At 45.2% G+C, this 23,355-nt stretch overlaps 1 protein-coding gene across 4 annotated transcripts in view; it reads right to left on the bottom strand.

Annotated features, from left to right (window-relative positions):
• GRIK1 (glutamate ionotropic receptor kainate type subunit 1) overlaps positions 1–22,809 on the bottom strand; it is a 959,769-nt gene extending 936,960 nt beyond the window's left edge. For all 4 annotated transcript variants that reach the window (XM_086934009.1, XM_086934011.1, XM_086934010.1 and 1 more), the window contains exon 1: positions 22,252–22,809. In XM_086934009.1, coding sequence (XP_086790135.1) covers positions 22,252–22,417 — 166 coding nt within the window. In that variant the 5' untranslated portion in view covers positions 22,418–22,809. The remainder of the gene's footprint in view (positions 1–22,251) is intronic.
• Positions 22,810–23,355: the final 546 nt, after the last annotated feature.

The raw sequence follows: 23,355 nt of genomic DNA, 5'->3' as shown, positions 1-23,355 counted from the left end.
TATATCGAGGTGGAACACTAAGGTTATCGTACCCATATGGACTTCATGGCCTGATATAATATTATACAACATACCTCCCTTTATATTTCTAGTTACAGTAACACTGTAAACAAAGAAACAAAAAGAAAAATGATTAAAAAAATCTGTGTGAAACAAGTAATTAGACAGACTATCATAAGAGAAATAGCAAATTGATATACGTTTTATCTGAGAAGCACAGGAGCCTATTTTACAGCCCAAAAAAAAGAAGAAAAGGAAAAATTGTAAAACATATCTTTAAATAAAGAATGAAACTAGTAATCAAACAATCACTGGAGAAACAACAAATTATAAGAGTTTCATTTGAAAAGAAGAGCTTTTCAAAAAGCACAATAGGTGTTGAGCACAAACTAGTAGAGTATGTGTAGGAAACCAAGGAGTGAGGAACTATGGTATGGAGAAAAAGCTGAAATGGCATAGTGGAAACTGAGCACAATGGATTGTAATGGGACCAATGAGTAACAGATAGTACAGCGAGGGGGAGAATCAGAAAAAAGGAGGGAAGGATCCAGAATTAAAGAGTAATAACCTGGTGGATATCTTTCAAAGGCTGCAATTTAATAGTGAATAAATACTGGCAAAAGGACCAAGAAATTGTATTTATAACAAGCAGTATCATAGCCAATAGGTCTTGCCTTTGGGGCGTTATAAGTATAGACAGAGCTATTGGCTTTGTTAACGTTTTTAATATGTGTTGTAGGGCATTGTGAATGTTGTGCAGCATGTTGAAAATGTATAAGTTCAGAGATGTAAGAGGAGGCACGCACCACAGTGATGAAAAAATGCGAATTTAAAAAGTGCAGTCTATTTTTAAGCTGTGTACTGTGCAATGGACGAAAGGATGCACGCACCACAACTGAACACTGTGCAGAGATGTGAATGGTAGGACCACAGCTAAGGAGAAGCATTGTTAAGAAGGCTCAAATTAAGGCCCCAGCAAGGGCCTGCTTTACGCCCCCTGGATCGAGCGAGCACCAAAATTAATGTGGGGAAAGGAAACACGCACCACAGCTGTGCACTATGCAGAGATGTCAAAGGTAGTAAAGCACCACAGCTGCGCAGAGGTGTGAAAGGAAGCGCTCACCAAGGTGATGAAAAAACGCTAATGTTAAAAGGTGCGGTCAATTTTTAAGATGGTACCGAAAAAAAGGGCGACTATAAAGGCCAACTACAGAGTACATCAAATGTCTTTACAATAACATACTAATACAAAGATAACAGTGTAGGAAGAGAGTGCTGACATAGATGAAATGCGAGTGCTGGCAAAAAAAAGCAAGCACTCTTGTGGCAGTGGTGTCTGACCCTTGGCCGGGGTGGAGGGGATGTGCCTTGTTAGTATCTTATTGTCATTAATGCGAGTGCTAGAGAATAAGCGCCCACTCTTGTGGCAGTGGGGTCTGTCCCTTGGTCTGGGTGGAGGGGACCCGCCCTGTACGGAAAGCTGCAAGGTCTTGAAATTAAACATGATCCACAACAGATGGTATGCTGAGCGCCGCTGATCGCTCCCGACAGCTAAACGTTGTGGGAATAAACATTTTCAGAAAAGGTGGGACATGCACCCACCTTTGGCCAATTGTGTGCTTTCATTTTTTTTTTTAACTCTGTTTATTGTTTTCATTCACAACTTTGGCAATAAAGTCAGGTTGATCAGTGTTACATGCTACATTAATCATATATATCCACCTTCTCAACACATTTACAATACCAGTAAAGAGTTTCCAGATTGCGGCCATTATGTGTGCTTTCATTTTTGAAAGCCACACGCAAAGGCCAATAGCAAGTGTGGAAAATCGAACACCACCCGCACGAGGTTGCAGAAAGTCTGAAGTGATTCCAAGAGGCCTTCTACTAGGGCAGCGCATGCGCGCTGCGCTAGGGTCGACCTAGAAAAGGACAATTGTATTGCAAAGGAAGTTTACAGGGAAAAGCTCAACCTAATTTTCCAAAAGTGAATGAATAAAATACAAATACCAAGAGAGGTCCAGGGTAAACGCCTTTCATGAGATGAAGTTTTGAAATAAGACCAATGTACATACAAGACAAGATGTTTTTTATATCATTGGAGGTTATGATTGGTGTCAACTTTGTTTTCAGGTGCAATTGTATAGAACAAACGTAGCTGAAACACAGCAATGCCTTGAATGTAAAATGCATTGCACTTTCAAATCTATTATACCTGACTTTTTGAGTATGTTCACAATTCAGGGGGGGAGGTTACATTCATCCAATGTAGCTTATTTACAATAACAAAATAATTTAAGGCAGAAGACAGTAAAGTAAGTATTTCTGGCACCTCACCATTTTCTAAAGTAGAATAGTCAAAATTATAATCCTGCTCTTATGAGGCCACAGTCAAAGTTTTTGCTACTACAACACATCTCACATTCCCTTCTAAATACCACATATTCAGCTGTATGCAGCAGCATGCAGTGACAGCAGTTCTTCGGACTTGAAAATCGAAGCAGGATGGCTGTATCAGAAAAGTGCTGTAGCATATAGATTCTGCTCATTTAGCCCACCAGAATTTTTCGCTTTTGACTACACTTTTTTTTTTTTTAATGTGAGCAAGTCTCTCAATCTATGTCTCACTCACGGTCACATTCATGGTAATTGGAATGAGCATGCTATCCACCAGTGTCCGCCTCTTAAGACAAGGTCACTGCAAAGCAGCTAGAGTAAATGGCACTGGGCAGGTTACACGTGAGCTCACACATGTGGGCACAGGTGAGGGCTGCATATGTGAGACTAACATTGCGCGCAACCCGGTATTTACTCACAAATAGGCTGGTGCTGAAGGGACTCTTCAGGGATTGATACTGACCTGAGGTAGCCTTTATAATAGGAGTGTGCATTCGTAGGGTAGGTCTGTTGTGCTTACTATAGTTCTGTGGTATTTTCAATTAATTTTCAATGTATTATACATTATACGGAAAATCTGCCTCAAAGTACAGTTTTGTATTACTTAGTCCTACAAAAACTAGCGAGGTATCAATCTAGAGTAAAACCTGCATGCTGAGTTTGAGTGTGCAGTCCCCTGTAACCCACATACACATCTAATGGGTCTTCAAGATTTGTCATATTTCTCGGGCTCATCTCATAATCAGATTGTAGGCCTTTATCTCCTCTACTGGGCCAAGAAAATTACTCTGCTCCCTGCAAAGGAATCAACCATATCCCAACACAAAAGAAACATCAACTGTGCTAGACACAGTTCCTAGGAAAGTAAAGGGTGGGGAGAAAACCTTCATCTGATAATTAGCTTTTCACCATACACCTGGGCTGGGGCAGCCCAAGCCCAATGGAACAGATGAGGGAGCCCAAACCTCTGGAGCCAGAAGAGTCTAGGCTCACCAATTGAAGATTTTGGTGAGAAGGGATCAGGCACCTGTGTCAGCTAGGGGTGGAGTAGATACTCAAAGAGGGGCTCTTACAAGAGACAACTTGAAATTGCCATTTTGGATTGTCCTATAATGCTTTGCAAGAGGGTTGGTACAGGGATGGGGGGATGATTTGGCATCCTATGATTGGCCAGGAGTGGCTTGGACCCAAAACCTTCCACTCTCACTTAAACACCCCTGCACAATAGAGAGACAGTTGAAAAGACCCTAGACCTGGGAGCGGCGATGGCGAAAGGATGGCCAGCTAGTAGAGAAGAGACCTGATGCCCTGCAAGGATGGATTTTGGGACTTGGCTCTGACTCACTCCTAGGACTAGGATCGGTCTCTCCGGGGCAGGTGGTGCTGACCCCTATAAGCCCCCTGAGGACCAGCTGTGGGAAAGGACCTAATGTGGGGCTTTGGGTGGTGACCCTTGGAGCTGGGTGGACTGGCCCTCAACTCCTCTGCCACCCAGGTGCCCATCAAGAAGCCAGAAGGCTTTAATGCCTGTGGAGTGTGGCAGGGAGGCTGGTGGGATGGCTGGTTGTAAGGAGGCTGCACAATATGCTTCTATCAGCAGGATAATAACATCAGGAGCCAGACAGAGGACAGGTCCATCACAGGGAGTCAGAAAATCCAGCTCCTCGTGAAAATGCCCTTTCTGAGGCAGACTGGTCACCAAGTGCAGAGCAAGCCAAAGATCACTACAAGTAGTGCAAATGGAGCCAGAGATGTGCTGCTTTAAAGGTTTGTCTTCTTACAAGAAAAGTGAGAAACCAAGCTCATGGTGCTCCATCTGACCACCAGGGAAATTCCCTGAGACAAGACCATGGGGCTTGGCCCAACATTGACATTTGTTTTTCCCTTGGGGAGAAGTGGGAATGGGACATCCCTCTCCTAAAGCATTACTGTCTCCAGGGGGCCTCATCTTCCCAAGGGTTGGCTCATCTGTAACAGGTCCTAGGACCTCATCTCCTGGACCTCAATCTGCAAAACTAGGTTCCCCATGCTCCTGTCTTTGGTGGGGGTCCCATTAGCCATTCAGTTCCATGCTTATATTAAGTGGGGCAGGAACACAAGGAGGACATTCTCCTGCTCCCTTGTATGTGGATGTGTGAGGTCACGGAAGCCTTGGGGGGGCTTCATTCATGGCCCCAACTACCCAGGCAGCTGTCGCCTCCCAGGTGGTACCGGGGCACCAGTCAAAAATTGATAAACCACAGTCTTGCACTTCCCATCATACCAGCCTTTCCCTGATGGTAACAGCGAAAGCAAGCCATATAGGGTGGGCAAATGCAAATGTTCAAAAACAGTCTCTGTGAGCACCCAGGGTTGGTCCTCCCAGGTGAGAACTCATGGACTTTCTATAACATTTTGTTAGGTGCTGCTTTTTGTGGCACATTTTAATTTGTTTCTAAAATTGTATAACTCAGCTTGAGACAGTGTTAACACATCTATTTATTTACATCTATGTTCAGGTTTCTGGGCACAGTTTTGCTTTTATTTGCCCAGTTACCACTGTGATCTTCTGTACTGCAACATTAGGCAGATGAAACAACTATTTCACTTAATTTATTTAAAAATGCATCTATATAAAACAAAGAGTTAACAAGCCGAAAGGGGATTTCATACAGAAAATTACCAATAGGTAAAAAAGAGTTACTCATAAATTGTAACACACAATGGATGTTTTAAAAGGACATCAGCAATCATGTAAAGAACATCACAAGTGAGCTCAGAAAATACATTAATCAGTGCCCTTGGCGCACTGCTCGACGCTTGAACCGAGTCCTCTGCATTACACATCCCTACTTCTGATATCAGATAATGCAATAAAAGGAGGCAAATCACAGCATAACCGTTTTGCAAGCCTCAGAAGAGAGTAAAATGCACACAACAATCTATGAGTCATTTTTTCAAATTGCAGTATTCACGTCTAAGGCAAATCAAAGGCATTGAGATACCAAAAATAAAACTGGTTCTGTATCCTCACACATTTCTTCACAACTCTTTAAAAAGAATCCTGGAAATGTGGCGCCAGCATACGGAGACTATTGTGGGCTGTACGAAGCACGCAAAATGCCTATTTTAGCTTACATTCAGTTAAAAATTGTTAATTTAATTACCGTGAATTAAAATGGAAAAGAAAAGGTTTCGTTGATGAATCAGTTATAGAGGTGAGCAGCCATCACAACCCGGGCATTACCACGCGCTGCCATTACAACGCTGCTTTTACAACGCAAGTCGTTTCAACGACTTGCGCTGGAGTGCGCTGTTGGAAAAGGAAGAGTTTAATTTTCTATTCCAACACCTTCCCTACTGTAATGTGGGCTGTAGTTGGAATAGAAAATTAAACAATTCCACTATTCAGCGCTTACAGCGCAAGTCGTTGTAACGACTTGCGTTGTAAAAACAGCGTCGTAATGGCATGTGGGGTAAAAGCCTGCGTTGTAATGTCATACAACAGTTATAGAGTGCCTCTATCAATGTCAGTGTCTTCCTTATGATTGCACCTTCCTATGCTAAGGCTTGCAAAAACTAGCTAGTGAAAGAAGCAAGGCCCCAATGGGCTGCACCAAGAGGGGACTTAGGGGGGCCTGGATGCACGTACATCTCCACAATCAGCAATGGACTACATTGACTGTTAGTAGACTCTAGTAAAAAGTAAGGAAATAGTCACGATTTATATTGTACGGGGACCCACACCTAGTATAAACAAAATAAACTATGGGGCATATTTACAAATGTGTTGCGTCGCCGTTGCACCACGCAAGTGTGGCACAAGGCCGACGCAACACAAAAGTAAGATTTATCATGCCACGCAAGCGTGGCCCTGCGTGACTTTATAAATCTAGAGTAACGCAGTGCAGATCGCTGGGTTGTGTTACTCTGACCCAGGAAGGCATTCAATTGGTGGAGCGTGTGTGTTCCCACGCAATCCACCCAAGGATTTTGGAACATTCCCATATTTACCATTACTGGGAGATCTGGGAACGCATCAAAATGCTACGCCTCACCTGCGGCGTTTTGTCCTCTCTGCTGCAGCAGCACACAAGGAAAGAGGAAAACGCCTCAGAGGTGCCCGGGCCTGTACAAAAACAATCCTGCTTACAACGCTCGCACTCTTATCTACGTTGGTTCCAGGCAGCCAGGAGTGAGACAGAGCAGGGAAAGGACAGGAATGTGCCATATGATATTAAATAGGGGGCATTCCTGCCCTTTCCCGTTCATGGGGCACAGCAAGGTGGCTTACTGCGTTGCACTGCGTGAAACTTTGATAAATATTCCCTTAAGTGGATTAATTCCCCAAGACCCTAAACGCAAAACCAGTCGGAATTTCCTAGTATTGGGAGTGGTGACGGCCAGGTGACGAATAGCAATCCACTGGCTAACGCCACAGGGGCCACTACCAACACACTGGAAAAAAGACCTGAAAGAATAGGCATTGGCGGAGGAGGGGCACATGTGTAGTACCAGGAGGGATGCCAAACTACCGGAGGTGTTGCAGGCATGGGGGTTAATGGTCCAGGAGATAGAGGGAAATGCCCCAGGTTCTACACGGACGACTACCACAGGAGACAGTCCGGAGGGAACGGAGCCCCCCCAGGCAGAGGGAGGGACGGGGGGACACCCCGACTTGAATGTTAACTAACTGGACCTTCGGGGTCCGGTCGAGGGTTCAGCAGGTATACTGAGGGTGCCTGGCGTTGAGGGCGGTATGCCAATTACGCTACCACCCCCCTGCTGAGACCCATGGTGTACTCTGATTGCACCTAACAAGTGCGGAAACCAAATTTGGGAGCCTCCTAAACCAGGAGAATTTAGGAGGAGACTTTTCCTCCTTCCTGCACTTTTTTGTCATTTTCTTTTTCACTATTTCACATCCCTGAGTAGGGTGAGCTTTATAGCGCTCATACCGCCGGGGTTTAGCACACCTCTATAGTCCTGACGGATTCCCTGGTAAATTTACACCGTTTCAAGGCAGAAACATGTTGACTGACAATAGATAATTTTGGAAATAACCACACAACTAATTGTGGACTAATTTTCCTACACTAATATTTTTACTGATGTCCTAGTGATCAATTAATAAATATTTTTGGATACACTGAAGACATTTTTTAATCCCTCACCACCACTTAATTTTATTTTCACTGCATGCCTGAACTCACACAAAAACCCGCTCCACAGTAAATCTGGCGTTGAAGCACACTAAAGAGGCACTCTGCCTCTTTAGTGGGGCCCGATGATGAAGCATGTCACCACCAGGTTGGTGAGTGAGGGCTTTCTTTACTAACCTAAGTGAGGCTGGTTTCTTTTGCTCCTTTTGTGGCCTCTTTGAAAACCATACAACACTATTCTTTTGTTTAAAAGTACCAGGAGGGATGCCAAAATACCGGAGTTGTTGCAGACATGGGGGTTAATGGTCCAGGAGATAGAGGGAAATGCCCCAGGTTCTACACAGACGACGACCACGGGAGACAGTCCGGAGGGAACGGAGCCCCCCCAGGCAGAGGGAGGGACGGGGGGACACCTCGACTTGAATGTTAACTAACTGGACCTTGAGATGAGTGAACCCGGTGGGGGGGGGGGAAGAGGGGAGGTTTGGAGGGGGGAAGTTTGGGTGTTTGTGTATAAGTTCTACACACGAATACTGTGCTTCCTATGCATGCTGCCTTCAATGATTGACTGGTTCAATGGGCGCCTCAGCGACCACCCATAATGGTTTGGTAACCCCGGATGGGGGAATGTAATACTTGTTGTATGGGATGGACCGGGTGAGGTACCTCTTTCCATGTGTAAAGCCTGATAAGAAAATTGCAATAAAGAAAGTTATTAAAAAAAAGTGTTTTCTAAACATGTTCTAAGGCTCATTAAGTTTTTGGGGAGCAATCGCTAATACTTGTTTTTAACCCTACGTCATTTACCTCCTACATTTTTGCACTAAGGGCATAAAGGATGTTTTTAATCATCTTGTATTGTTAATTATATTGCTATGTTTTAATCTGAAGTTTTCTATATTGTTGGATTTCGCTTGGGACTCGCAGATGCCTTGTTGCGTATGAATATTTTCTGTGTTCGTTTTATTATCAAAATAGAATCTTCATTATTGTGTTGTTGGTTTTTCCAGTTTTTGTGGACCTCCACGGAGTTCCATAATCATAAATAAAATTTGTGAAATATTCCCTTTAGTGACCAATATCTGCAGTTTGTATTGAGAAGATTACATCTTTCGGATGAAATGTTAAGATACTGGACACTCGGATCTGGATTGCACTGCAGGGAATTTAGAGAGCTGAAAACATCATAGGTAGCACATGACAAGCAAACAGGACACTTCCACACCCTATTGGACTATGTTCAATGCTTCAGTCTCTAAATGCATAGCAGGGAGACAGAGAGTGTACAGTTGAAGCATGCAGAATTTAGACTTATATACCTAGCTGAGGAAACTCCCAAACTCTTCTAATCATCAGCTCTACATGCCTCTCCCATGATCAAGACATGTTATTATTGCAAAAGGGATCTGCCATATACTGTGTCCATGCTAACCACAGTTCATATTTCTAAACAGGTTAAAATGTAAATTGGACTGAAAATTCACACTAAACCACCACTAAAATGTTTTGCTTAAAGTTGATGTCAAAATATGTGTTAACTTTCTGACCTTGAATAAAACTGTGAGATAAAATTCACTGCTCTAGAAACTATAGCAGGATTGTGCACAAAGTAGTACTAAGTAATTTAGCAACTATGTAAGTGGAAAAAGGACCACATGTTAGACATTTAATGCACACTTTATAAATATACTAATGAGATATTGTCTGCAGGAGATTATGGGGGAAAGAAGAGAAACACTGTGTTGTAACTAGGGCTGGAAGTGTAGGCCAGCTGGATTTTAAATACCGACTGCAAACTGGAGCTGGGTATGTTGAGCGGCTGAATTGTACATTCCTGCAAGTGTTCAGACCAGATGTAAGTAAACATTTTGGGCTTGCAAACTCTGTATTTCCCAAAATCACAAGATTTGCAACCCTAATGTGCATTTTCACAATGCACTAACTCCCTTTTGCTATTCAGAAAAGCTTTTCTGAAATGCAAAAAGGGTTTATGATCAATTCCAAAATGCAATTGGGAGAGTATGTAAAAGGATTGTATCCTCCTATTTGCTGTTATCAATAAGATGCATCAATGGTTTGTTTGCACAACTGAGGTCACAAACCAGTGAAAATGAATAACTACTCGAATGAGGTGGTAATTCCTTAACAAAGGGGGGAGCTGTTACAGTTGAACAACTTCCCTTTTGGGGACGTGTGTTGGTTGCAGGGCCTGGTTTAGTGCGATCGGGTGCAGAGGCACCTGATGCAGACCCTGGGGCGCGGTGTTTAAACATAACATGGGTTTAAAAGCAGGTGCTGCGGGTTTCCTTATGTGTCCAGAAGTTTTCAGGCAACAATAAAAATGTAAAGGTAACTCTGGTGATTAATATTCCTGCTGGAGAGGGATTGGAATTTTGTCTAGTGGCAGTTTTGACTCATCTTAAGATAGTACAGAGGGTTAATGTGGCTGCTGCAACAAATATGTACTTTAAAGATCACAGAACCGAGTGTGAGTAAACTATTGGTAGAGCTGAAAAAAAATTAAATGTATGTAAGAGTTGTGCTGGAGAGATGAGGGATACTGTTGGGGGGGTAGTGAGGGAATTCATGGAGAAGCAGGGCATTGAGGGGTGGGGCAAATAGAATGTCACACCAGGCGCCAGCAGCTCTGGTTGGGGGAGTAGGTAGTAGTCCAAAAGGCCTTTGCTTGTTTACCCTGATGTCTTCCTAAACTAAAACATTTACTTTTTTTAAGAATCGCTTGTTCCTATAAGTAATATTGACTGTTTAAAACAGTTTCCCTTTGAGAATGAAACATTGGTACGGTGCTCCGCTGATCCTTGCAAGCCGCAATCCCCGTATTTTGCAGCCAGTCACAAGGGGTCGCAACCAGAGACCCTCCTGATTCATATTCATTGGACAAGTTGTTCTTTAACCCCCTGTGTGGAATCATTTTGTGACACAACCTGTTAGTGACAGACAGGTTGCAAAAAGTCAGTGCTCACTTTGCCATCAGTATTTGCTATCATTCTGTTGGTACATCTGGACCCTGATTAATAAAAGCATATAAGCTAAATGTGCATGCAATTCATTTAAATCGAGGTAATTTGCTTATTTGTTGGTCATTCTTGAGCAGTGCTGAACTGTAGTATTGGGTGCCTTGGCTATCTCAAACTCTACCATAATGTGTTTATGGCTAGACGGCTAAAGTGATTTGGTATTTAACAATCTAGGCAACCATAAGAGACAATCAAAGAAGTTTTAATAAATGGAAGGGAATTAAGCTACAAAATGTTTGCAAAGAAAACAATTTATTAAGAGTTAAAAAGAACAATATCACATTCACAGATTTAATATGTACGTTAAAAGAGTGTAGTTTAAACAAACTAGACTTAAAACAACAATCTATAAATCACATGGCATGAATCACAATGCAAATGAGAACATATATAAAGTTAAAAAACACTGGAAGTGGCAGATTGGTACTCTACGCGCGTTTCGGCGGCCAGCGCCTTCTTCTGGAGTAGCCACAAAAAGTTTAAAAAGTTGTTTGTAATGATGTAAGGAAAATACTTTTCTTTCTTAATTTCTTTAGAGAGGGGTTCTAGCTGTCTGGTAACAAGAGTATGATATGTAGATATAGCGTGTAAAGCTCAATGGCGACGTCTAGTCAAGATAGGACATTAGTATTTTATTTCCTAGATGGACGGATTCCAAACAAGAAAATATCACACTGTATGAAAAAAAAGGGTTAATAACTGATCCCGCCGACCGGAACCTCTTATTCATTCAAGTGAAGGATATACTTAGTAGTTTTAAAATAGCGAGATCCTCCTGATGTGGAGATGTTTGGTAGAGCAAAACCCCTCTAATAAGGTGGTTCTTCTTCCAATTGAGATGATTAGTTAAAGGTTAAAATAACTCCTTGTCCAAAATGATTCAACAGGGCTCTCTACTTCCGGTGGCGGGACTCGAGGTTTGTGCAAGACTTTCTGCTTGTGAACGCTTGCACAAACCTTGAGTCCCGCCGCCGGAAGTAGAGAGCCCTGATCACATATATACATATGCTCACAGTCATCAATTGTGCAATTAAGTGCACTTGTGCTTTTGCTTCAACACGTATGCGATTGGGTGGTTTCTGATGATGCACACAGGTTCAGTTTTAAGTGACAAAACCCTGCCCCAATAATTTACAAATTTTGTCACAAGAATTAAAGCTGGCCAATGATGCATGAGAAGGTTGTTCTCTGCTCATGAGGAATCGCTTGTGTGAGTTCAGAATGTGAATCCATCCTCCGATGAGTTTCTCCATGATAGTAAGATATTATCCCATATTCTCCACATATGTGTTTTATTTGATCTTGTTTGTGAACAAAAAGACTCTTCTCTTGTGTGCCACCGAGGTAAAGTTTGTGTGAAGTTGTATTTGAGAATGAGCATTGAAAATCTGCTCTTGTGCCCCTGAATGTAGGCTCTTTCCTACTCATGGCTTGATTCGCATTATCACACAATCCGGGACATTAATTGTGCACCCTTAAATAATGATTCCGTGGTGGTGGGTTTAAGTGGATAAGGTATTTGCTCATCATTCGCAGGACTGGACCTTAGAATGTGGGATAACCAAGTAATTATTCGAGATTTCAAGGATAACAAAGTTGGATTTCGTTCAGTTTTTATACATACTTTTCACCAGGTTTAACTGAGAAAAATGTGGCACTCAAAACTACAGGTTGTGCAATTAGTGTTTTCATTGAAATATTAAATTGGGCGCGTTCAGGAGTTCGTGGCTGAATCAGCAATTGCGCCCCATTTGTCGTGATGGTCTCAGTATGCTTTAGACTTTACTGCCCAAACTTCAGTGGTTTGAGAACTTTTCTTTCCATTACTAAATGCAGAGTTTGGACTAATTCCAATTACTGTCCTGGTTCCATTAAGAGAAACCAGGCAGAATTAGATAAATTGATTGGCCAAAGATCATGCCAGACCTGATATGAAAAGATTTCATAAAGTGAAAGTCAGACTTGCACGTGCAAACAAACCCGATCCTTAGCATGCAACACCGAGAGATGATTCATGGAGTCAATTGTGCACAGGGAGTGGTCACCAACGCGTGCGCAAATCTCACTATGCGTGAAGATCTTGAATATTAGTAAATAGGACTGACAGGAGTAGTGGAGGCATTTCGGTGGAGAGTTGAGGGTGGTTTGTTAAATATAAATTATGTGAGCGCCCTCACAGTAGTAACTTAATAGCATTTACAAACATTTTCAACGAATTTTCTATACATCCAAACTCACAATTGAATTGTCCAGGTGTAACTGGGCCAGCGGGTATAGGAAAATGCTCCATTCCCAGTTTTCACAGCAAATATGGTGCAAAGAATGGCTATTTACCGAAAATATATATTTTTAGAAACGTGTCTAATTTTCTATCCCTCTGTGAATTTTTCATCCTTCAGAGACACTGTGCATTCATAGTTAGAAGAAGAGATATACTCTAGAAATGAATGTGAATAGCGAACATTTACAAAAACATTTAAATGTATACGCCTGTGAGTTGTGTGACATAGGGATCCCCTTGTAGTGTCTAGTAGTACTACACCTGCACGCCCAGATATTTACAACATGCTTGTGAATTGAGAGTGCAGCCTCTCCTGAAGGGTGGATTCCATGTCTCGAAGGGGATGCTTCAGCATTAAGAGGGCCCTTCAATCATTGGCTCATCCCATTTCTCAGCTGGTCAATGGCACAGGAGAGCGAGGTGCATTTACTAGAGTTCTTCTTGGAGGGCATTATCCAGTGTTTGGTGATTGAACACTGGAAGGCAGAGAGATATGGTTTGCTGGCAGATGAACACTGCACATTCCTTATAAAAATCCATCTTTCCACCTAGAGCGGGTTATTAAATGGACAACAAGTGTTTGGTTTTGTTCAAGCACAAATGTTGCCACAAACATTAGGCCATATCTTGCAAAAATTCAGGTTAGCGCGTTTTAAATGTAACAGCGACCCACGAATAGAGCTCATCTTATCTACAGCAGTAATGTGTAAAATAAGTCAGGCTACTGAATTTGTATGGCTTTGTGTGGCTCCCTGAGTTAAAGGTGCCTTGAAGCAAAAAATGAAGAAAGGTGCGCTATTCTGCATGAGCTACAATGAAGAACAAGCTGAGCAGGAAGAGCTGCTGTTCTGGTTGGTTTTTGAGAGTACTGTGACATCGGTCACTGAGAGACCTCTTTATAGAGTTGGAGTAATTAAATATGCATTGTTTAATATTTGCTTTTCTTTAAATTTTACCTAGAGATTCGGGCCCTACACTCCTAAGACATCTGACACCAATGAAACATCTCGGGGACCTGTGACAGAGTCCGAGTTTGTCAATGGCAGGGCAGTGTTGACACGTTGAGAACATACAGCGTTTCGACATCACTGCATACCTAGTCTGCAATGCAAACCTGGTGGTACAGCTCATCGGGTTTACCCAGCTGCTGAGATATGTGTGTAATCACAGTCAAACCACAGAACCCAATTTGGTGAGTTCATTTAGTTCAGGCAACATTAACGAATACTATTTAAAAAAGTTTAACTCTGGAAGGCAGTGAAATAGGCACTACATAAATCTAAGCGCTACATTCTTAATTGTGCTCGGTTTTATCCATATTCTTTCTTGGGAGTTCACGCTTTGCACATTAAATGATAAGTTCGTAGTTTTGCTACAAACCGCAGCATGCGCGTTAACCCCACTGTTCGTACTGTAAACACCCTCCAGGTAGCTCGCCCACGCGGCCGGCATGGCCCGGAGCTGTAGCCCCTCTTTAGTTTCTCACATTCCCTAATCCCCCCTGTACTTTGTATTCACGGTACGGCGCGCCCGGCACAAGAACCCCACTGTAGGGAGCGCGGCTTCCTGCACTCGCCGTGTTACCATGGCGCGCGGCGTGTGGGCAGCGCGCCGGCACGGAGCCGAGACTGCCCGCCTGGAAACCCACGCAGTCCAGGCTCATGTCTGATTGCAGGAATTTCTCGCTGAGCACGTGGAGGTAAGGCATTCTCCACATGAACGCCGCGTCCGTGGATTTATTGCGTGGCTTGGCCCTGCTTGGTTATAAATACACCTTGTTTAAACAGATCTTTTATCGCCTCTCAATCTCTCCCGCGTCCTCTTTGAGAAAGCTCTCCGGATCGTGACCTCTGAACCGGAAACACTCAAACGCTCTGGACCTGTCATGTGCTGTCCCTGGATGTTTGTCTGCCCTTACGTGAGCGCTGCTGTGCAAAGCGCTCCGCTGCGCCCCTCAATTATACCCCCCACCCAAAATAAATCAACGCACTGCATGTTATCTATGCAGACACCGGACCTGGTGTAACTCAGTGGCTCAAGGCATCCACTAGACGGAGCTCCGACTGTCCATGGTAACACGTTCCATTTCCTGCAGGACCACTCAGCTCTTCATTCTTCCGAGGCTGATAAATTGAGTTTGGTAAGAAGAAACATCCCGTTATCACACCCATGAAAGACTTCAATGTGTACGGAATTTACCGGTACGAGAATTACCCCCAATTACACATTTTTGACTTTAAGATAAACATAAGATGGGGTATGTATGGTACTTTACGCACCAACATCTGAATGTCCCATTTTTACCGGGCATTTTTTACTCTTTAAATGTGACCAGGTTTTACCTGAATGAGGGGTGCCCTAGTTCACACACAGTAATTGTTGGGTACGATAACCATCACAGCAATTATAACTGCAACCTCTTCATAGAGAGATGTTTGCGCACAGGCCCGGTTCTAGAGGGTGGGCCGGGTGGGCCGGGCCCACCCAAACTTTGGCCTGGCCCACCCAAACATAACCCTTGGCCCTGGCAGTGACGTCAGCAAGGCCAGCAGAATATGGCCACTGCAAGTTAAAACGTTCTTCGAACGTTATCTTTGCGTAATTGGGCCTGGGCTCGCACCCCCAATCACGCATCTCCTATTAGGCAGGTGGGCTGTGTCCCCGCCGACTCGTGCAGGTACATTAGGGGCACTGCGAAGGGGACAAAGCCTTTCGTTGGAACTGGATTTGTGGATAATTCATTCTTTTCTGCTGGTAAAGAGGAGTTTGTCCTGCCGTTTCGTTTTCCTGACCTTCCTGACCCCTTGAGCTGTTTGTTTACCCGATCCGGCTGTGACAGAGTTCATAAGGAGCAGGTAAGAGAATGTGTGGCTATTGTGTTTTTTAAATCTGTGAGAAAGACATACTTAGAACGCCGTGTTTATTTCATTTTCATTTACATCGTGTGTTTAAATCGTATCATTCATGAGTGTTTCTGCAAGGATGCACGACAACTAAATGTCCAAATAACCTTGGGGATTGTTGATCTTGCTGGAGAGCGTTCTTTTTTTTGGTTTGTAGTATTTAAATGCAATAGAACTGTAGTTAACGTGGATAGCTCAGTGGGTTACTGCCTTTGTCACAGAGATCCTTTGATACATAGGACAGTGTGATCAAAGACGTGTATACAAACCAGAATGGTATAATTAGATTTTTTTTGTATTGCTAGTTAGTTCGAATTTTCCCAGTATTTCATTATTCTAATGTTGCAATACAGAGTTTGGGCAGATATAATTTCTAATCAGTACAGCCAACCACTGGGGTATGCTTTAAATCCTGTGTTTGTGGTTCTCCAGACCCAACCCTCTTAATACATATTGCCACCAGCAGCATGGATTAGATGTGATTCCTACACCTGGTAATCTTCATTAGCTTATGTGACATTCCCTATAGGCTGATTTGGATACTTTTATGAATCATTGTGTCTGCATAATGTGTGTGTGATGTACAGTACTGTGATACCCTACACTACGAGTAGCGCTATACAAGAAATAAAATGCATATGAGAGAGGGGCTATGGAGTGATGATGGGCTCTGTTGGAGGGTGGCAATGAGGGAATCCGAGGGGGCATCATGAGGGGTGGAGATACGGAGAGATGGAAGGCACTGGTGGAGGTTGTTTGTGAGGGAGTCTGAAGAGGAGGTCATGGGGGAGGGGCTTTGGAGTGATGAGAGGCACTGGTGGAGGGTGGTAGGAAGGGATTCTGAGGAGGAGGTCATAAGGGGGAGTTGCTTTGGAGTGATGAGGGGCACTGGTGGAGGGGTAGGAAGGGAGTCTGAGGAGGAGATCATGAGGGGGTGTTGCTTGGAGTGATGATGGGCACTGGTGGAGGGTGGTAGGGAGGGACTCTGAGGAGGCGGTCATGAGGGGGGGTTGCTTTTGAGGGATGGGCACTGGTGGAGGGTGGTAGGGAGGGAGTCTGAGGAGGAGGGCATGAGGGGCACTGGTGGAGGGTGGTAGTGGGGGAGTCTGAGGAGGCGGTCATGGGGGGATTGCTTTGGAGTGATGGGCACTGGTGGAGGGTGGTAGGTAGGGAGTCTGAGGAGGAGGTCATGAGGCAGAGGAGCTTTGGAGTGATGAGGGGCACTGGTGAAGGGTGGTAGGGAGGGAGTCTGAGGAGGAGGTAATGGAGAGGGGCTATGGAGCGCTGAGGGGCACTGGTGGAGGGTAGTAGGGAGGGAGTCTGAGGAGGAGGTCATGAGGGGAAGAGGCTACGGAGAGATGAAGGCCAGTGTTGGAGGATGGCAATGAGGGAATCCGAGGAGGGGGAGGTCATGGGGAGGAGCTACGGAGCGATGAGGGGCACTGGTGGAGGGTGGTAGTGGGGGAGTCTGGGAGGAGGTCATGAGGGGCACTGGTGGAGGGTGGTAGTGGGGGAGTCTGAGGAGGCGGTCATGAGGGGGGTTGCTTTGGAGTGATGGGCACTGGTGGAGGGTGGTAGGGAGGGAGTCTTAGGAGGAGGTCATGAGGCAGAGGAGCTTTGGAGTGATGAGGGGCACTGGTGAAGGGTGGTAGGGAGGGAGTCTGAGGAGGAGGTAATGGGGAGGGGCTATGGAGCGCTGAGGGGCACTGGTGGAGGGTGGTAGGCAGGGAGTCTGAGGAGGAGGTCATGAGGGGAAGAGGATACGGAGAGATGAAGGCCAGTGTTGGAGAATGGCAATGAGGGAATCCGAGGAGGGGGAGGTCATGGGGAGGAGCTACGGAGTGATGAGGGGCACTGGTGAAGGGTGGTAGTGGGGGAGTCTGGGAGGAGGGTGGCAATGAGGGAATCCGATGAGGTCATGGAGGAGGTGCTTTGGAGTGATGAGGGACACTGGTGGAGGGTGGCAGTGAGGGACTCAGGAGGAGGTCAATGGGGGAGGGGTTATGGAGCGATGAGGGGCACTGGTGGAGGGTATTTGTGTGGGAGTCTGAGGAGGTGGTCATGGGGAGGGGCTTTGGAGTGATGAGGGACACTGGTGGGGGGCAGGTAGGAAGGAAGTCTGATGAGGAGGTCATGACTGAAAGGGGCTAAGGAGAGATGAAGTGCACTGTTGGAGGGTGGTAGTAAAGTTGTCTATCGAGTAAGAGGTCAGTGGTGGGACACCAATAAATACTTTTGCACCGGCGCTATAATAGACCCTGTAATGTTTTTGCTTATTTAATTAGCAGTTGGGTCATTAGGGCCACTGTGTAACATAGTTTAAAGTGTGTGCTAATTATATTTACTCTTATATTCAGGGTTTTCAGTTTGAAAGTGATTTTACAAATCTTTTTAGTGGGATTATGGAGAATGAAACCAGGTGGTGCCTGATATGGGGCTGGGGACCAAGGTTAGCTGTGAGTTAAGGTGCACGGTAGAGAGATTGTAGAAAATTGATGATCAGGCCTGGAAGGGAGTGTACTGCAGAGTCTGGGGTCAGATGGAGGTAATAATGAAGAGAGATTCTCTCTGAAGGCTGGCAACGAGGCAGGCTGAGTAGTGTTACTTGCCTGATACTCCCACCTCAGAAACCTCCTCTGCCCATCAAAAGGACCTTACATGGGATCAAAACACTTTTTGAGAGTGTTAACAATTAGAAAGATTTGGAAAATAATGGAGGGCCCTGAATCTCCTGTTATCCCCTTCTATCACACGCAGGAGTACCGTTTTTTTTATTTGTAGGCTATCTCCAGAAGCGACACATTGAGCCCGCAGTGGCCCACCCAAATGCGCCCTTGGCCCACCCAAACAAAAATTCCTGGAGCCGGGCCTGTTTGCGCAGGGACTGCCATTTACCAGAGCACTCGGAATGAGGGGCAAGGTGAAATCGAGGAAACATCCCTTGATACCCTCTACCCCTGTGAGGTCAAAGCCCCTAGAGACGGCCGGTCCTACAGTGAATCCGCTTCCAAATGAGTGAGTAGGTTTTAAATGGGAAGTAGTCGGGCCCATTGGATGCGGTTTAATCTGTAGAATCAGGTATACTGAGTTCTAATCCCAGCTTCCCCACTGATTTAACCAAAATGTGTTATCTGACACAAATCACTGTGGATCTGAGGACCTGATTTCCATTCCAAAGGGCCTCGCACTCGTAGTGGAGTCCCCGGGTCTCCAGGCGGAATCTCCGCTGTGGGAATTCTCATTGGGGGTCTCCGCCACTAGTGCGGGGCCCTTTGTGACTTAGACCCTGAGTCATAATAGTTTTAGCGGTTTTACCAGTAACCGCAAAAGATGTAATTTGTTTTCAGAGCTCTAAGAGAAAGTTTGGAAGTTTTTTGGACTTCTTATTCCACACACACCTGGGGGACATCACCAAGCCGATGCACTTTCATAGTAACAAATTCAGATGATAGATTTGAATATAGTGGTTCCCACTACAGGCTATGATGGTGACGGCGTGACCTTTGGAAATGGACAAAACATACACAAAATAGTAATTTAGTGATTAACCAGACACATTAGCGGTGTTTTTCAACCTATCTGCACCCCTAATCCCGTTTATGAAAGTTTCTGGACTAAAGGTGAACATAGGGTGGGCAGGGTCCCGCCAACCTTCTACATGGTCTGGTGCTGCTTGGAAGCGGATTTCCCAACCTGGAAGAATAGTTGCACCTGCTGAAATAATCGTGTTTTCATGTAGGTATACGATGCATAGGAGTAAGTATGAGGGTATGTGCGACTTGTGCAGATTTTCGCACATACTTCGGAGTCTCTTTGTGACTCCACGGATGTGTGTTAAGATTCTCAGACCGCAGACACACGGTGACCTGTCCCAGACTTCCACATGGTTTGGTGACTCTGCCCATTTTCATTGTGTGCTAAAGTTCTCTTTCCATTGAACATCGCAAATGCTTTGGAACACGCTAACTCCTAGCATCAGGCACTTTGTGAGTAACGCATCTAAAATCAGTAGAATGAGCATTTTGGTTTTAAATCTCCGTTCAAGAAATTCCCTCAAGACACAGTAACTTTTCATAAGGTAGAGCCCGGGCTCTGTCCAAGCCGAGCGCGCCTAGCTCTGCCCTCTCAAACACATCGGCTGACATTTAGCGTGCTAATATGGTGCATAAAGCGCTTTTGAAGCCGATTCCAAGCACTTTTCACAGACCAGACTTTGAGACTCACAGGGGTAACGATATTGATGAAACGTCACGGAGTGTCACACGGTGAAGCGCCGGCCTTCATTCTACCTGTATAAACTAGCTGGCCACGCCCCCTGGCTCCAGGTCAGCTGGCCACGCCCCCCGCTCGAGGTCAGGTGTGACGCTCTGAGCAGGGGTGAAAGTGGTGCTTCACCTCTTCCTGGTGATTCATTCAGAACTGTCCCTGTCTTATAGGGGAGCGCAAGGAAAGCACCGGCAGGGGTGTTTTACCAAATCCCTCACAGAGCAGAGTGAGTGATGGTACATGGAGGTGTGCTAATGGTTACAGAGGCGAGGCCTGCAGATGTGTAAACCTCCTTTTATGCTTCTGCCGAGGCTTAGGGGGCTCCAGTGACCAGTGGGGCAAAATGCTGAAGATTTCACAGTAAATATACGAACGTTCAGCAGCACTGTATGGGAGATCCGCCTGGTTGGTGGGGCAGGTGGTGTGTCCTGGGGGTGACACAGGTGGAGTCCAGAGAGCATTCCTGACTGTTTCAAGAAGATGAAGCAATCTTCCATTAAGTTATCTCCGACATTTAGATATGGGTATTTTACTCCACACCAGAGGCTCTGATTTCTTATAGTTCCTTGTGAATTTCGAACTGTGCCAGATACAACTAAATGCATTTAATTCGGTTCTTACTTGAATGTAAGTATGCATTGTGCTTCTGTAGAAAAGAGGCACACGGTGTCATCCACAGGTTCACCAACTGATGAAACACAACCACCAGAAACCGCACAGACAGCAGCTTCCTCAGCCATCAAGAAACACAAACTAAACAGTGGCCCTACCACCAACAAGCACAGACTGATGGTCATGCGATTGACAAACACAGACTGGTGCTGTTGCAACCAACTAACACAATTTGTAGATGGATTGCCATCAACAATCACAGACTGGCATTGGTGCCACCAACAAACACAAACTGTAGATGGATTGCAATCAACAATCACAGACTGGAATTGGTGCCACCAACAAACACAAACTGTAGATGGATTGCAATCAACAATCACAGACTGGCATTGGTGCCACCAACAAACACAAACTGTAGATGGATTGCCATCAACAATCACAGACTGGCATTGGTGCCACCAACAAACACAAACTGTAGATGGATTGCAATCAACAATCACAGACTGGCATTGGTGCCACCAACAAACACAAACTGTAGATGGATTGCCATCAACAACCACAGACTGGAATTGGTGCCACCAACAAACACAAACTGTAGATGGATTGCCATCAACAATCACAGACTGGCATTGGTGCCACCAACAAACACAAACTGTAGATGGATTGCCATCAACAATCACAGACTGGCATTGGTGCCACCAACAAACACAAACTGTAGATGGATTGCCATCAACAATCCCAGACTGGCATTGGTGCCACCAACAAACACAAACTGAACGATGGTAATGCCATCAACAAAGACAGACTGGTGCTTGTGCCATCAGTAAACACAAAGGCAACAAGGGCAATGCCATCAGCAAGCACAGACTGGTGCTTGTGCTATCAGCAAACACAAACTGATTGTTGTTTATGCCATCAGCTAACACAGACTGGTGCTTATGCCATCAGCAAACACAAACTGAACGATGGCTTTGCCATCAACAAACACAGACAGGTGCTTGCGCCATCAGCAAACACACACTGAACGATGGTCATGTCATCAGCAAACTCAGACTAGTACTTGTGCAATCAGCAAACACAAACTGTTGATCATGCCCTCAACAAGCATAGACTGCAGCTAGTGCATCCAGCAAGCAAAAACTGAACTATTGCTGTGCCATCTACAAACACACAATAGAGTTGTTGCCACAAAGAAATACAAACTACTGCTACCGCCATAAAGATAATCAAATTGCTGTTGCCACCACCAAACAAAATCAAACTGCTGACTTCGCTACAAAGAAACAAAAAAACTACTGCCAGTGCAAATCACAAACTAGAAAGTGCTGCTGGTGCCACAAATATGTGCTGCTTGTGCCACTAACATGTGCTGCTGGTCCCACCAACAAACACGAACTCCTGTCGATACCACCAAGAAACACACTGCCTCTGGTGCGGTCATCGAACACAAACTATTATTGGCGCCACCAACATATAAGAATTGTGTCACTTGCATCAAAAGACTAAAAGTGCTGAACAGTGAAATCGAGAAAAGTGTGCGCCTGGTGAGGGGGCCCTCTCCCGTCACAGCATGCATGTGGCACAGGGGAGAGGGTAGGAGGTGGGCAACTTACCAATTCGGAGCACTTGCTGGGCTGCCTGAGGGATGCCCGACACAAAGCAGAACAGAAAGACTAGGAGTCCGCCAGTGGTGCCCATGCTGAACGCTGCGGGGCTGAGGCGGCACGCGCTCTCCATCTTCCCATCAATGCACGCTGCTGCTGGGCCAGGTCCCTGCATTGGCAAGCTGCTGGTGCTCCGGGTCCTGGCTGTATTTCCACCTCATCCTCTGTGCTGCGTGCTGATTGTGCCGAGGTTTGTCGTTGACATCAGGGTGAACTGTGTGAGCTTCCGGGCGTCTTCTTCCTTAGCCCATCACTGCACAGTCTCTGACTCCCGGGACGTCACGCGTGAAAGGTGCTCGGACCAGTCCCGCCTGCAGGTGAACGCCGAAGGCGCCGGGCTTCAAAGTTGCCCAATGGAATCAGCACCAGCCCGTCCCGGCTCCCGCTAGCCCAGTGGGGACACACTGGAAAGAGGGCTCAGAGGCATTGCTGCCTTTCTTCAGCTCCCGCCTGATCCCCTGCAGATTAACCCCCGATCTGAGCGGCACTCGCTTCCCTACTGCTACTTTCCGCTGCTACACACGGGGCTGATTGAATCTCTCCAGCATCCTGACGAGAAAAGCATCTCCGCTCACAGCAGCGGCTGCGGCGCTGCCAGGCACGTGGCACGCCCAGTCAAGTGTGCAATCTGTATCAGTGACATCTAAGGATGCATATCGTTGAAAGAGATACGGACGGTCAACTATTTACCGAATTTCGACCAACAAATCAAACACATTAAGGATGCTCTGTATTTTGTAGGCCAGACAATAAGCAGGCATTTAACAGATGTGCCAATTTTCCTGTGGAAACGGCATAGTTCTGCTCGCAAAGACCACAAGGGTTCGCAATTAAAGAAACCTGCTTTCTTCTGTACTTTGGCGTATTCTTGACAGATTAGGGTAAACAGTAAAAGGGATATTTTTCACTTCAGGGTTCTCAGTGATATTAACTTGAGCTTGGACCTCCTCCCTGTCTGATGTCACTCATGTATTTTTTAGCACTAATGGATCGTCTTGTATGAATATAAACAGTTGTGATTTGTATATCCACTTTTTATGATTTTTTGTGGGA

Source organism: Lissotriton vulgaris, chromosome 8, assembly GCF_964263255.1.
Source record: "Lissotriton vulgaris chromosome 8, aLisVul1.2, whole genome shotgun sequence".
In the NCBI taxonomy this organism is placed as follows: domain Eukaryota; kingdom Metazoa; phylum Chordata; class Amphibia; order Caudata; family Salamandridae; genus Lissotriton; species Lissotriton vulgaris.
Note: the sequence above shows the minus strand (reverse complement) of the source record. Positions and strands in the feature narration are given on the sequence as shown.